Source organism: Procambarus clarkii, chromosome 29 (genome assembly GCF_040958095.1).
Source record: "Procambarus clarkii isolate CNS0578487 chromosome 29, FALCON_Pclarkii_2.0, whole genome shotgun sequence".
NCBI classification, from domain to species: Eukaryota; Metazoa; Arthropoda; class Malacostraca; order Decapoda; family Cambaridae; genus Procambarus; species Procambarus clarkii.
Window position 1 is genome coordinate 15,382,154 of NC_091178.1, and position 16,853 is coordinate 15,399,006.

The window sequence follows — 16,853 nt, forward strand, 5'->3', positions numbered from 1 at the left end:
AAAATAGTTCCATCACAGGAGTCTATAACTGATGCAGACTTCAGCTCCGATGACAACCTCGATAAGCTTCATAAAAGCCTTTCGGGTGCAGATTTCTTCGCTCCAGTTTGGGTGTGTATCTGTTCTACATGTTCTATTCCTGTAACATAAACATCACTCAGGGCAAATGCCACGCGTTGTTTCTGGGTCAGAGATGCGTGTAGACCAGCATATACAGCTGTTTATGTCTTACTGGAGCGTGGGTGGAGCGTGTTCAGGTGAGCGATGGATGCAGTGTTCTGACCTGCCTCCTGCCAATCTACCCGGCCTGCAAGATGACACAGGAAGAGAGAACGGCAGCCGAAGATTGCATTGGCTCTTGTAGCAACATCAACTACAATTGGTAATGGTCAGACTAATCACAGTTATTCGATGAAGACGAGCGTAGTCGGACAAGTCACAGATTCGATGAGTAATGTAGAATCTTACGTCGTACATAGACGCAATCTGTAACGCTGTAACGTTGATGTGACAATTTGGACAATGTTATCCCTGCTACTGAGTAGATAACGTAAAACTTTAATTGCGGTTACAGTTTGGCCTTTGATAACACCCGAGAATCAGTAGATCCGCTTGTGACTATCCTTGTCACTCCACAAGGTGCAGTGGTTAATAGGCATGTACAACATGCTGCCCCCCTGATTCGAAACCAGCATTACTCTTAACAATTTAAAATACAACTTACATTTTCAAATGAAATTAACACAAATTACAGATGAGCTGTATACACTTCACACTGACACAAAACTCCAAGGATCACCAAACAACTGCAGATAATACAGAGAAAACCAATTTTCCAGAGGAAAACAGGATGATCAACCCAGCGGGTTTTCTTCTTATTGGGGGGTGTTGTACATGCTGCTATGGCGGTGTGTCCACTCACAGGATGAGTGGCGCTGCCCAATAAACTCGCCCCTCGGGGCGAGACTTAAACTTAAAAAGGAAACGAGAGTAAAATGTGAAAAGACACAGCCAAGGGAGCTGAGAGAGGAGATGAGTATTACCAGAGCATAACACGTACCATGGAAGGCCCAGGCCTGGAGAGGGTCGGTGGAGACCCACCCACACGGAGACAACTTGAACTGGCAGCTGCCTTCACTAACTGCAGGGAAGAACAGCCTTGTTAGAACACCCTCACGCCTCTCAACATGTATAGTGCTACAGGTAGGTATAATCTACATACCTGAAAATGAATGATTACAAATAGTTGACCAAACCACACACTAGAAGGTGAAGGGACGACGACGTTTCTGTCCGTCCTTGATCATTCTCAAGTCGATCGATTTGAGAATGGTCCAGGACGGACCGAAACGTCGTCGTCCCTTCACCTTCTAGTGTGTGGTCTGGTCAACTTACTTTACCCACGTTATTGTGACTCATCGCCTGCATATGATTACAAATAGATTGCATAATTTATGCTAGAATCGCGTGCAGGCCAACCCATCCTCTTGTTTAGATAGTACATTTTGTAACTATGTGCATCATAGTACAAACATTGACTTACTAAGCTATCAGATAGTAGAATTTGGTACTATTCACTTTTATAGAGTCCGAAACAGTGAAGCGTAAAAACTAATTTAAATATTCCTCGGCCTAATATAACACACATATATACTATATTAGGCCTCAGATAGCGTGTATTAGGCCTAGGAAAGTTAGCTTAGATTAGTTTAATTGGTCTTTGCACCATTGAAAAAATCTTTTTCGGTTTGTCCAAATTAAATAGTACCGAGTCCTACTTTCTAATTGCGTTATACGTCGGTTTATGTACTATGGTGGTCATCGCTACTATAAGTACTACCAACACAGGAGGATGGGCTGGAGCATTATACTGTATCATCTGTACCAAAGAATAAACTGTACTTTAATGGGCTGTACCTGTCACAAGCTTACCTGTAATCAACTGTGCAGCTCCGTGTACTTACAGGAGTACCTGAGGGTGCACTTACAGGAGTACCTGAAGGTGTACTTACAGGAGTACCCCAAGGGTGCACTTACAGGAGTACCCCAAGGGTGCACTTACAGGAGTACCACAAGGGTACACTTACAGGAGTACCACAAGGGTGCACTTACAGGAGTACCACAAGGGTGCACTTACAGGAGTACCACAAGGGTACACTTACAGGAGTACCCCAAGGGTGCACTTACAGGAGTACCCCAAGGGTGCACTTACAGGAGTACCCCAAGGGTGCACTTACAGGAGTACCCCAAGGGTGCACTTACAGGAGTACCCCAAGGGTGCACTTACAGGAGTACCCCAAGGGTGCACTTACAGGAGTACCCCAAGGGTGCACTTACAGGAGTACCCCAAGGGTGCACTTACAGGAGTACCCCAAGGGTGCACTTACAGGAGTACCCCGAAGGTGTACTTACAGGAGTACCCCAAGGGTGCACTTACAGGAGTACCCCGAAGGTGTACTTACAGGAGTACCCCAAGGGTGCACTTACAGGAGTACCCCGAAGGTGTACTTACAGGAGTACCCCAAGGGTGCACTTACAGGAGGTGTACTTGAGGAGGAAGTAGCCGCGGTTGTGTAGTTGGTCGCTGCTGAAGAAGACAGTAGCTGCTGGGGACGGGCGCAGCTCCAGCAGGCGACCAGACGGGGAGGGCGCCTCCGTCACCTTCAGGTCCTGGACGCCATCAGACACCTGGAGGACGGTGAAGGGGGACGGTGAAGGAGGAGGAGGAGGAGGAGTTGGTGCCGCCTTGTGATAGTGTCGGGTGCCGTCACCATCACCATTACCACCATTAGCACAACCCACACCAACCACCAATGCAACTACAACAATCACTATTGCATACACTGCTGCCACCACTAACGCAATCACCTCTACAACAAGCACACGCACTTCTACAACCACCCACACCAGTACAACCACCCACCACTGAGCACCACTACTACAATAACCACTACCACTTGTGGACCAGACCACACACTAGAAGGTGAAGGGACGATGACGTTTCGGTCCGTCCTTGATCATTCTCAAGTCGATCGATTTGAGAATGGTCCAGGACGGACCGAAACGTCGTCGTCCCTTCACTTTCTAGTATGTGGTCTGGTCAACATACTTTAGCCACGTTATTGTGACTCCTCGCCTGCACTACCACTTGTGGTCACAACCACCACGGCCACTAATGCTTCTGAAGGTTGAGAAACAGGGTAACAGGGTAAGGGGGGGGGGGCGTGTGATATGTAGGCCACCTACATGTAACATGTAGAAGTCTACCAAATGTAAATGTTACTTTTACTGGCCTCATACTGCTGCCATCCCCGACCTTACCCACCCCAGCCTTACCCAGCCCGACCTTACCCTCCCTTGCCTTACCCAGCCCGACCTTACCCTCCCCAGCCTTACCCAGCCCGACCTTACCCTCCCCAGCCTTACCCAGCCCGACCTTACCCTCCCCAGCCTTACCCAGCCCGACCTTACCCTCCCCAGCCTTACCCAGCCCGACCTTACCCTCCCCAGCCTTACCCAGCCCGACCTTACCCTCCCCAGCCTTACCCAGCCTACACAAGTCACACCCCACAACCCTCCTCTGACCTTCCATTTGACGTCACATGGCAGAGGAGTGGGAGTACATCACATTACAACACACATGCTTGGTATGTGGCCACAATACTTCATCCCACACACACCCATGGACGAACTATTGTGCCACACAACAATGGCCTCTGTGTGACCAGTAACGACTCACTTGAAACACACCCGGTGGGCAGCGCCAACCATTTTTCCATAAAACTGTTGGAAAAAATAATAACGAAATGAACGGGAAGAGAAGAATTGGGCGAAGGAAAGAACACGGGAGAGTATTAGACAAATCAGAGAACAAAATGATGTTTCTTTTTTTCTATATAAGAAGTTATATGTGCGAGACCATCAACCGCTGTTCTCACAAAGACCGGGAAGTGAGGATGGGGAGCCAAGGGCAACATTCCAGGACGTAAAGACTCTTGATAACTTCGCTAAGCTTTGCTTGTGAAGCCTCTCGGGGGCGAATTAGGAGACGTGGACACAAAGGTGGTGGTGGGGGTGGTGCGTGATGGCAGCCACATCTTCCAGAGGAACGGCAGCTCGACAGCCACACCTTCCAGAGGAACGGCAGCTCGACAGCCACACCTTCCAGAGGAACGGCAGATCGACAGCCACACCTTCCAGAGGAACGGCAGCTCGACAGCCACACCTTCCAGAGGAACGGCAGCTCGACAACCACACCTTCCAGAGGAACGGCAGCTCGACAGCCACACCTTCCAGAGGAACAGCAGCTCGACAACCACACCTTCCAGAGGAACGGCAGCTCGACAGCCACACCTTCCAGAGGAACGGCAGCTCGACAACCACACCTTCCAGAGGAACGGCAGCTCGACAACCACACCTTCCAGAGGAACGGCAGCTCGACAACCACACCTTCCAGAAGTTAGACGTAAAGGTCTGCAGTGTAGTACAACATGAAGCGTAGATGTGACTTCCATTTAGTGTCCTAAAAACGTACTTCCTTGATGACACAGAGAGACACAGGCCGCAGTCAGCAAGTGACACTAAGCGCACTTACCTACAGCAGTTCAGAGTGTGAGAGATTAAGCGGCGTATTAGCTGAACATAGAAATCTGGAGATGGATGATATAGCCCTTGATGTACAGTAATCTGGGTACGTAGTAACTTGACATAGCAAAGGAACACAGCTAGTTCTTTTAAGATATAATAGAACACCAGAGACCCACGACCTGATCTTCTGGCCAGGTCTTGGTGGTCCGTGGTTCTCAGGTGGTCTTCGCGATTATGTCCTCCCTATTGTTTACCAGAGCTCCCTATCTCCCTCCAAGCTAAAACTTAGATCTTGCCCAACGTCACCTGTGAACTCCCCTGCCTCGCCTCCCCTCCCCCAGCTCAGCAGGTCTCCCCCATTCTCTCCCCATTCAACACACTCCCAAACCCCAGCACTTAATTCACACAAGAAAGTCAGCTGACTGGCTTCACAACAACGCAGAAAAGTTGACTTAATTTCCTCGAATGCATTTTCATTCCCGCGCCGAACTTTTTAAGACGTCAATACTTTGAAGAGTCGAGAAGTCCATTAAAGTCAATTTTTTCCATCACTCAAACAAACTGAGCATTTGTTGTGTATTTGATTATATAATATATATATATATATATATATATATATATATATATATATATATATATATATATATATATATATATATAATGTGTGTGTGTATACTCACCTATTTGTACTCACCTATTTGTGCTTGCGGGGGTTGAGCTTTGGCTCTTTGGTCCCGCCTCTCAACTGTCAATCAACTGGTGAACAGATTCCTGAGCCTACTGTGATTCCTAGCCTACTGTGTGTGTGTTTGTGCGTGTGCTTTATACACATTTATTACATTTATTACACCCGTAATATCTTCCTTCTCCATCATTCCCTCGCTTCCTCTCCATTATATCATCTCTCCCTCACTTCCTCCCTCCCATCCCTCCTCACCGTCACTCCATCATTACACTTCTTCAATATCTTCCATACCACTCAATCCCATTCCATTCCTGTCCCTTCTCTTCCGTCACTCCATTACCAATTCTTGCATCTCTCCTCACCTCCTTCTCATTCCTGTCCACATTTCTTTCTTCTCCTCGAGACTCGACTCTTCCCTCCTCTCGCCACAGAGACAGTTGGAGAGTATCACCGGCCTGGGAGGTCGACCCGACCTTCCCCGACCAGCCCGTAAGTGGGTTACTCAACGGAAAAATCGAGTTTAAGGATAGAGTTGAAGGAAGCTCTGCAGCCTTCCTTCGGCGACTTAGCGTCTGGGTAGTGTGTTTTGGCCAGGTCTTGGTGGTCCGTGGTCTTCTGGTCCAGGTCTTGGTGGTCCGTGGTCTTCTGGTCCAGGTCTTACTGGTCCGTGGTCTTCTGGTCCAGGTCTTACTGGTCCGTGGTCTTCTGGTCCAGGTCTTACTGGTCCGTGGTCTTCTGGTCCAGGTCTTGGTGGTCCGTGGTCTTCTGGTCCAGGTCTTGGTGGTCCGTGATCTTCTGGTCCAGGTCTTGGTGGTCCGTGGTCTTCTGGTCCAGGTCTTGGTGGTCCGTGGTCTTCTGGTCCAGGTCTTGGTGGTCCGTGGTCTTCTGGTCCAGGTCTTGGTGGTCCGTGGACTTCTGGTCCAGGTCTTGGTGGTCCGTGGACTTCTGGTCCAGGTCTTGGTGGTCCGTGGTCTTCTGGTCCAGGTCTTGGTGGTCCGTGGTCTTCTGGTTCAGGTCTTGGTGGTCCGTGGTTTACTGGTGGTGTTTTTGTTATGGTATTCATACATGCACATATCCTACCCCTGTCACACATCCTCGAATCCTGCTAACTTTCCAGGGCTAACCTGTACACTGCGCCTCGGTAGCTGTCGTGTAGACACTAACAATGTTCCTACCTCTTCACAAAGTGTTGCCCATCTGGCATATGTTCCCTTAGATACATGCTAAGTGCCGTTCACAGTACCATCTTCACAAGATCTATCTTCTGGTATACTCTCCTCACACCAACACAAAATAATCATGTTCACATATATGAGTTTTTCATCATCTACACTCAAAGACCCTAACGTCTTAATTTCTGATGTTCAAAATCAGCAATTTGGTAGCGTGTTCTCCACTAGTACTCCTCTCTCTGACTCACAGCAATGAGTACCCGCCCTCCCTGACTCACAGCAATGAGTACCCGCCCTCCCTGACTCACAGCAATGAGTACCCCCCGTCCCTGACTCACGGCAATGAGTACCCCGTCCCCGACTCACGGTAATGAGTACCCCGTCCTCGACTCACGGTAATGAGTACCCCCGTCCCTGACTCGCAGCAATGAGTACCCCCGTCCTTGACTCACAGCAATGAGTACCCCCGTCCCCTGACTCACAGCACTCCGACCTACCTGCAGAGCGTCTCCGGCGTCAAGCCTGAGCCGGGCCACCAGCATGTGGACGAGCTGGCCGGCCGGCGGGGTCACCTTCCAGCTGCAGGTGACGTTGGCGCCGTAGGTGTCGGGGTAGTACGGGGACCTCAGCTCGCCCTCGTCGCCGCCAACCTCCCCGCCACAGTCTGTGCGAGTTGAACAGGCTCAAGTAGAGTATGGAATGTGTTCAATTTTCGTAGGGATGGCATAAAGTTCAGTTGAGGCAAGGATGATGGGGGAAAATATTAAAATAAATCAAAGATGGTACGGAATAGGGTAGATTAGGGCAAGAATAGCCAATAATATGCTTTACTGGTTAAGGAATCCCATGTCAAAGATATTACTAAATTAAATAGGACAATATTATCTAAATTGGGAGAGATATGGTTGACATCTCGTTAGTTTAGATCAGGAATACTGTTCGATGGGTTAAATTGCGACTAGAATGTCCCAATTACATAGAAAGCTATTCTGGATGAAAAATTCTGCGAAATAGGTAAAATATAGTTGAAGTGTAAGACAAATTAAGTAAAGCAGAAATATGCAGAATACCCAAACAGATCTGAAAATGTTATAGAATAAATACAAAATTTGTTCAAGCTAGGCATCTCTCCCCAGACATAGCCCTCCCTCGACCCATCTCCCCCCAGACACAGCCCTCCCTCGACCCATCTCCCCCCAGACACAGCCCTCCCTCGACCCATCTCCCCCCAGACACAGCCCTCCCTCGACCCATCTCCCCCCAGACACAGCCCTCCCTCGACCCATCTCCCCCCAGACACAGCCCTCCCTCGACCCATCTCCCCCCAGACACAGCCCTCCCTCGACCCATCTCCCCCCAGACACAGCCCTCCCCACCACCTACAGGAGCGGGCGAGCGCAAGAATCACACCATTGATATAAAACTGGCGTCAAGACGGGTATTCACAGGCAGGGTGGCGGGACCAGCCGCCATCTGCTGAAGGAAATTGCACCAAACTCCGCCGTTGTAATATGGGAAGAAATCCATCACGGCGTCTGCGTCATGGAGGGAAGAGCACTGGTGTGTCACGCTAATTTAAAAGTACATTGTTTCATGTAAGACAATTTGGCCGTTGAAATCACATACCAATTTAATGGCTTGTGAAAACACCCGAGGTTCCTGGCCGCTGATACCTGACTGTCAGCTGGAACGTCACAAGGTAGGCAGTCCATACACCCACCACCACTTAACATCGGGTACAATTAAGAATGTGATTACCACAGAGTCAGATTCACGAAGCAGTTACACAAGCACTTACGAACCTGTACATCTTTTCTCAATCTTTGCCGGCTTTGTTTACAATTACTAAATAGTTAATGAGATCCGAAGCTCCAGGAGGCTGTTTATAACAATAACAACAGATGATTGGGAAGTTTTCATGCTTGTAAACTGTTTAAAAATGTAACTAAAGCCGTCAAAGATTGAAGAAAGATGTACACGTTCGTAATTACTTGCGTAACTACTTCGTGAATCTGGCCTCTGGCCTAGGAATTCACAACCCGTCCTCGACTCAAGTCCATTACATTCAGCGGTCAACCCCACAGACGCATTCATAGATTTTAATATGCTGTTCATTCAAAACGGGAATTTTCGCAAGTATAAATTAATATTATAGTATATTAGCATATTGTGTATATATAGGCATAGGATAGGTTAGGCTAGGTGTTTAGGTTCTGTTGGCGATTATTTGTATTTGTAGTACGTGGGTGAAGCGTTTATAGCGTTGTGGTTCGAACAAAATTCGTCAGTGAAGCACTTGTTCCGGATATGTTCGAACGTCAGCAGTTGTGAGTCGTGTGTAAACCGCTTTTCATTCATAAACAGGGGGTTTGGCGGGTGCATGGAATCACTTTTGGATCTTTGTTTGGAGGACGGGCTGGAATTCAAGACCCCCGAGTTCGATCACCGGCGAGGAGGCAGTGTTATTTATTGATTATGTTCGAGAAAATTTCCAGCGAAACCCAGACCGTCCTTATCAACAAAGGCCAAAAGCTCATTAACCCAACCGCCAAACCCCCTATTAATGAAATGAAAAAGGTTTACACACAACTCACAACTGATGACGTTTGAACATTTCTCGATCAATGCTTCACTGACGCCCTCGGTTCGAATCTCAACTCTGTAAATGCTTCACCCACGTTCTTCAAATACACAGCCCGTCCTCCAAACAAAGATCCAAAAGTGATTCCATGCACCCGCCAAACCCCCTGTTTATGAATGAAAAACGGTTTACACACACGACTCACAACTGATTTCGTTCGAACACATCCGGAACAAGTGCTTCACTAACGAATTTTGTTCGAACCACAACGCTGTAAATGCTTCACCCATGTACTACAAATACAAATAATCGCTAACAGAATCTAAGCACCTGACCTAACCAATGCCTAACCTTATATATAAATTATATAATAATAATAATAATAATAATAATAATAATAATAATAGGAATAACTTATATATGAGAACAAACCAATTTCATTACACATTATATTAAAATTGATGAGTGCATCTATAGGGGGGGGGGCTCCGTTCTTACTAGCGTAGTTCTATATACCTCTATTCACACTCTCCCTCCCCTTCTCTCTCTCTCTCTCTCTCTCTCTCTCTCTCTCTCTCTCTCTCTCTCTCTCTCTCTCTCTCTCTCTCTCTCTCTCTCTCTCTCTCTCTCTCTCTCTCTCGACGGTGTTGGAGGCTCTGATGTTCAGACCATTCCCACCGGTCTTGGTCTGGACTAGAGATGAGCCTTCTTGCATGACTCTCCACTTTATCCAAAAGTCTGATGAATGATGAGGGGGGGGGCAGGTGATCCAGGAAAGGGGAAGCATACTCTAGATGAGAGCGATCTTGTGTTTCATATAAGGTTCTGGAGCCCTAGCTGTCAAAGATGTGTGAGATGCGCCGTAGAGCTGTAAGTTTCCTGGCTGCCTTTTGGGCTAGGTCAAGCACAAGGTTCTTCAGTGTCATTGAAGAATCAAACTTTATTCCCAAAAATGACAATTTCATTTGAGAACTCTAGGGTTTTGGCACCCATTTGCCAGCCTGTTCGATTTGCAGTGTGCAGTCTTGCTTCCCCTTTACACCTTTCCCCTCTCCATCTGTCTCTCTCCCTTCCTCCTCTCCCCTCCCTTTTTCTTGGATGCAGCCCGTAGCAGCTATCTATTTCCCATGTACCTATTTACTGCAAGGTGAGCATCAGGCGAAGAAAACTCTGCCCATTTGGTTCTGTCTCAGCCGGAATTCGAGCCCAGGTTCTTTGGAAAATGGCCTCGAGCACTGTCCGCTCGGCAGTGAGGACCTGTATGTATGAATGTAATTACCTAAGTGTAGTTACAGGATGAGAGCTACGCTCGTGGCGTCCCGTCTTCCCAGCACTCTGTCGAATAACGCTTTGAAACTACTGACATGTACTCACCTAGTTACTCACCTAGTTGTGCTTGCGGGGGTTGAGCTCTGGCTCTTTGGTCCCGCCTCTCAACTGTCAATCAACAGGTGTACAGGTTCTTGAGCCTATTGGGCTCTATCATATCTACACTTGAAACTGTGTATGGAGTCAGCCTCCACCACATCGCTTCCTAATGCATTCCATTTGTCCACCACTCTGACACTAAAAAAGTTCTTTCTAATATCTCTGTGGCTCATTTGGGCACTCAGTTTCCACCTGTGTCCCCTAGTGCGTGTGCCCCTTGTGTTATAGTGTGCCTGTCTTTATCAACCCTGTCGATTCTCTTGAGAATCTTGAATGTGGTGATCATGTCCCCCCTAACTTTTCTGTCTTCCAACGAAGTGAGGTTTAATTCCCGTAGTCTCTCCTCGTAGCTCATACCTCTCAGCTCGGGTACTAGTCTGGTGGCAAACCTTTGAACCGTTTCCATTTTAGTCTTATGCTTGACTAGATATGGACCCCATGCTGGAGCCTGTGTGCGTGCGTGCGTCCGTGCTCGGCCGCCCCCGCGACATTCTACACCATATGTGGTCATGGTAATGTGATGGCGATGGAGGTTCGTGAAGGGTTCGTGACTCGTCGTAAGTGGAGGAGCGTGAGGCAGCCTAATGTGTCGGAGGGTTGAAGGGGGACACGCAGGTGATGGATGGGAGGACATTTTGTTTTTTAGCTGTATGACAAAACGGTTTGGCAAGGCGGTGGGAGTGAGTGATGGAGGCGTAAATGTTCGGGGGGTTGACAGGCCTTATGTCAGCTGAGTGGACAGCGTTCGGGATTCGAAGTCCTGAGGTTCCGGGTTCGATTCCCGGTGGAGGCGGAAACAAAAGATTCTTTCACCCCTGATGCCATAAACTTAGCAGTAAATTCATTAAGTAATTCATTAAATTCAGTAAATTCATTAAGTTCACTTAGCAGTAAATAGGTACCTGGGAGTTAGACAGCTGCTACGGGCTGCTTCCTGGGGAATGAGTAACAAAAAGGAGGCCTGGTCGAGAACCGGGTCGCGGGGACGCTAAGCCCCGAAATCATCTCAAGATAACCTTGGAGTCTAAAGATAACCAAAGACGAGTTTAGCACTGGGGAGGTGGATGATAGCGAAGCTTAGTGCCCTGTAAACTATGGATTTGTGTATGTTAGTAAGAGAGGTGGTTCATTACCTGTCTGAGGCCCTGGAGAAGGCAGGATTATGGCAGTAATACACAAAAATACGCACATAAATAAGAACAAAAATACGTACTTTTATATACGAGTATATAAAAGTACAATATTTGGTACACATGAAAAAACCCGGGTATTGTGAGGTGACTTATAGTGAATATAACAGTGAATATAACATAGTGAATATAACGAGGCAATGACAAACTGGTCCTAATTTAGTCTGTTGCAGCAATTTTTGTTTTGTTTTTAAATTACAATATCTATCTATAGCTATAAAAAACAGATGTCTGTATGTTTGTCCAGTGTGTACCCTTTCCCCCTCTTCCTATCTCCTTCCCTCTCCCTCTCCCTCTTCCCTCACTCTTCTCCCTTTCAGCCTGTCTTCCAGCCTTCGCCCATCTCTCTTCCCCTATCTCCCCTCCCTCCCTCCCCCACCATCCCTGTCCACCATTCTTCCCTCTCTCATTCCCTCCCCATCCTTCTAACGGTGGACCGCCTATGTACAAATGGGAGACTATTACATATGTTTTTATGAGAGAGAGAGAGAGAGAGAGAGAGAGAGAGAGAGAGAGAGAGAGAGAGAGAGAGAGAGAGAGAGAGAGAGAGAGAGAGAGAGAGAGAGAGAACAAGCCACTAAGAGAGAGAGAGAGCTGGCGGTGACACCTGACCAAGGTGGACAAATCTACCAACAGGTAATATCAACACACAATTTTTCTCTCTTGACATTCAGCAAATTGTGTTATTAATATATATATATTGTGCTGCTTTCATCTTTTTAATTACAATTATATTAATCACGCCTACATCTGATTGAATTAATATAAAAGTGAACATGGCATACACTGCATTACTTAATAAACACCCGTATTTAAAGTACATCAAATTGTTGCGGCTCATAATTTCAGCGACATTAATTAGTTTTATGTATCTTTTTTCTTGTTGTTTTGAGGCGAAAGACTGAGTTAATTCTGCGTTTGAATGCTCACCTAACTGTGCTTGCGGGGGTAGAGCTTCGGCTCCTTGGTCCCGTTAGAGGGTCACGTTATGATTGCTTCCGGGAAAACTGTCAAAAGTTGGGCAGGTACAGTGAAGTTTGTAGTGCTGTACTGGTTTATGGGGCTCGCTCTTCCACTCACCATCACGCTCGCTTACACTCTCACGCTTAAATTGTCCCCATCGCTGACACCGTTACACCTCACGCTCTGTTGTTATTTGTTGTTTTAGATTCAGCTACTCGGAACAAAAAGTTGTAGGTAGCACGGGGTATGGTGAGCCCGTAGTGGACTTACCTGTCACAGGAGCGGGGCTGTAACTTCACAAGGCTCGCTCTTGTCATCACATTCGCTTGCAATGTCACACTTCCATGTTCTTTCATTCCGTGCCATCAAGTTCTATTATTATTTACAATATTAAGTACAGATGAAGACCGTGTAACGTTGGAGTCATATACAACTTTAAGGGATTTCATTTTTACCCTTAAGTGTGGATCTTTATCACTAGCGTAGCGGGGTTAGTGAAACACACAATTAATTGTTGGATTAAGTTCACTTATCCAGAGGGCTGGATCGCACCCCATCATTCCTGTAGACGACAGCATCTCTATTATTAACTGTAAGAGATCACTGGGGACCCGAGCCTGGAGTGGGTCAGGTTGTGGGGTGTGTGAGAGAGAGAGAGAGAGAGAGAGAGAGAGAGAGAGAGAGAGAGAGAGAGAGAGAGAGAGAGAGAGAGAGAGAGAGAGAGAGAGAGAGAGAGAGAGAGAGAGAGAGAGAGAGAGAGAGAGTAATCATAAGGTCACAGCAGGACCTAAACTCCTAGTCGACGGGGGGTAGATGGAGCAGTGAGGACTGTCCCTCTCATGAGGTGGAACTGTCATTATATCACATATTTGACCCCTGCCCGCCTGGCCACGGTCTCATCTACGCCACGGTGCCCATCTACGCCACGGTGCCCATCTACGCCACGGTGCCCATCTACGCCACGGTGTCATCCACGCCACCGTGCCCACTCTCAACATGTGAGTGAGTACATCCATCACCAGAGGCACACATCAGCAGGATAACGACGGCAGCATATGCTATACTGGCAAACGGATTCAGGATTAGCGTTTGTGAGACCTGGTATTGAGTATGCTGCCCCAGCATGGAACCCAGCAATAAACACAAAACAAAACTAAAAAAAGTAAACATATATGCAACAAAGCTGGTTCCGGAGCTAAGGGAACAGAACTATGTAGACTCGGAAAACTGTACCTAACTACATTGGAGGAAATAAGAAACAGCATAAACATGACAACGACGTACAGGATACTAAGGGGGATTTACAAAGTAGCTATAGAAGCATTGCTCAAATTAAGGAACAGATTAGTACCCGAGTTGAGGGGGTATGAACTACGAGAAGAGAATACGGGAACTAAACCTCACGTCGCTGGCAGACAGAAGAGTTAGGAGGAGATATGATTACCACGTACAAGATTCTCAGAGGAATTGATAGGGTAGATAAAGATGTGTGTGTGTGTTCATGTACGTGTCACCGTGTGCATGTATGGGTGTTTGAATGTACGAGAATACGTGTGTATGTATGGGACTGTGTGTATATAAGGGTTTGAGAAGTGCGCTTGTGTGGGCATCGCATGTATAAACACGGCGAGAGTATACATACGTGATGTATGGACCCCTGTACAGTATATATTTCTGTCTCAACTAGCCGCTGCGAGGACAAACTACAATCTCATTTGTAAGGTGACAACTAGCAACGCCAAAGGCCTCATTTTCCTAACCCATAGCACTAATAACCGAACCAAACACTTATATATATCAATAAGAGTTTCCCTAAAGCCTAGACCACATCTCAAACAGTGTATCATCTCTTGGAAGATGTCACACGGAAGACTAAATTTAATTAACAACAAATTATCTAATTGAATTTGTCAAATATCAGGGGAGCTAGACTGCTGAATAAGGACTCAAATTCCCTTTGACAGGAAGCTTCATTCTATTTACCTTGTAAACTGAGAGATGAAGGGCTGGGTGCGCACGCCACAGGGCGACGGCAGCGCCAGTCAACGGGCAGCGGCCGATGGTGGGTTTAATCTTGGCCAATATCTCGTGTTTACATGTGCGTGTGGCTACCTATATATGTGTTCTACAGGACAGGGGTCCATCCCTGGTGTTCTGCCTTCCTGTGTATATTTACTGTATTTATTGTTAACATTTTCAGAGTTCTGTACATACGACCTTGTCCTGCAGAGTTGGACAATGTCGTATGTACTCCCTCCACTCCCATCTCCCTCTCGAACCTCTCTTTCCCTCTCTGTTCCATTCTTCCTTCTCTCTCCCTCTCTCTCCCTCACTCTCCCTCTCTCTCTCTCTCTCTCTCTCTCTCTCTCTCTCTCTCTCTCTCTCTCTCTCTCTCTCTCTCTCTCTCTCTCTGTCTCTCTCTCTGTCTCTCTCTCTCTCTCTCTCTCTCTCTCTCTCTCTCTCTCTCTCTCTCTCTCTCTCTCTCTCTCTCTCTCTCTCTCTCTCTCTCTCTCTCTCTCTCTCTCTCTCTCTCTCTCTCTCTCTCTCTCTCTCTCTCTCTGTCTCTCTCTCTCTCTCTCTCTCTCTCTCTCTCTCTCTCTCTCTCTCTCTCTCTCTCTCTCTCTCTCTCTCTCTCTCTCTCTCAACAGTATGTATCACAGGTGGGGCTACGTCGCAGGTGTTAGTGTGCATCACTAATGCTGCAGAGAGCAAGTGGTGTAGCCCTGTGGTGGCGCCTGAGGTGAGACACCGACCCAGGGTGAGTGTGGACAAGTTGTGTGTGGTGGTAGGGGGACCTGGTGCTCCTGACGTCATCAACACATATTTGCCCATTATGGCACAAATATTTGCAGATTATTTTTGTTACTTTTGCAGATATTACACCATTTTGTTTTACAATATGGTAAGAAATAATTTAATTTTGTTTTTAGACGGGTTTAAAGATGCAGCCAGTTCCAGAGTCGTCAATAAGTTATTAGGCGTTTCTATGGCACTGTGTCGCACTGTACTTATCTGAATGATGCCAACTGTAACTGTACCAAAGTGTGGCCACGTCTGTGGTAGAAAATAATAATAATAATAATAATAATAATAATAGAGAGAGAGTAATCACACTAACGTGATATATACAACCTGTCCTCCTACAATCTGTCCTCCTACAATCTGTCCTCCTAGAACCTGTCCTCCTAGAACCTGTCCTCCTACAACCTGTCCTCCTACAACCTGTCCTCCTACATTCTGCTCTCCTACAACCTGTCCTCCTACAACCTGTCCTCCTGCAATCTGTCCTCATACAACCTGTCCTCCTACAATCTGTCCTACAATTTGTCCTCCTACAACCTGTCCTCCTACATTCTGTCCTCCTACAACCTGTCCTCGTACAATCTGTCTTACAACCTGCCCTCCTACAACCAGTCCTCCTACAACCAGTCCTCCTACAACCTGTCCTCCTACAACCAGTCCTTCTACAACCAGTCCTCCTACAACCTGTCCTTCTACAACCTGTCCTCCTACAACCTGTCCTTCTACAACCTGTCCTCCTACAAAGAACGTCGCTTTTCGCTCATATACGTTACATAAGGCCAACATTTGTCCAGCTAGAAAATGGAAGCGGCTGGCGAAAGTGACGTACTGTCCCGATTTCTGTTTTGGGTCCTCTGGTGGGTTAAGAATGGACACTTTAAAAAGACCGTTTTCTTGATGTTGGGAAACCTTAGGAGGACGGGTTGGTGTATCAGTGAGAAAATCCGTAGGAGCCGTGATAAGGATTCGAACGTGTGGGTTGCTTCCTGTAGGTGGAGGCCTGGTCGAGGACCGGGCCGCAGGGACATTAAGCCCCGAAATCATCTCAAGATAACCTCAATATCTCAAGCTATGGACGAGCCTGTGGTCGGGGTACGGAGCGTCTCGTTACGTACACAAATAAGGAGAGTCCTGGCGTGACGGAGTGCGGCTCCCCCCTTCCGTCTCTCAGCCGCCATTGTGGACGTCTGGCGTCGTACTGCCTATACGGGCTTCCCAAGGTGTTTTATCACCAGAGAGATATGACAACCTGCAGTGTTTGCAAGTCCCCTCCAATGTTGCAGGCTGGCGGCGCATCATACAAAGTTTGGCAACTTCTCTGTCGAGTTTGTGGCGTCATACGAACCGTTTACGACGTCCCTCAAGCCGGCGCCACTATTCTCGTAACCAGTTAGGAGGAGTTTGCTATACACTTACCTTACTTTACACTGCTAAAGTACTTCGCT

The 16,853-nt window shown here is 47.3% G+C and overlaps 1 protein-coding gene across 1 annotated transcript in view; it reads right to left on the reverse strand.

Annotated features, from left to right (window-relative positions):
- LOC123765089 (uncharacterized) overlaps positions 1-16,853 on the reverse strand; it is a 158,098-nt gene that overhangs the window by 77,577 nt on the left and 63,668 nt on the right. The window contains 3 exon segments of the mRNA XM_069333529.1: positions 1,061-1,141; positions 2,538-2,688; positions 6,942-7,108. Of these exon segments, the coding sequence (XP_069189630.1) occupies positions 1,061-1,141; positions 2,538-2,688; positions 6,942-7,108 (399 nt within the window).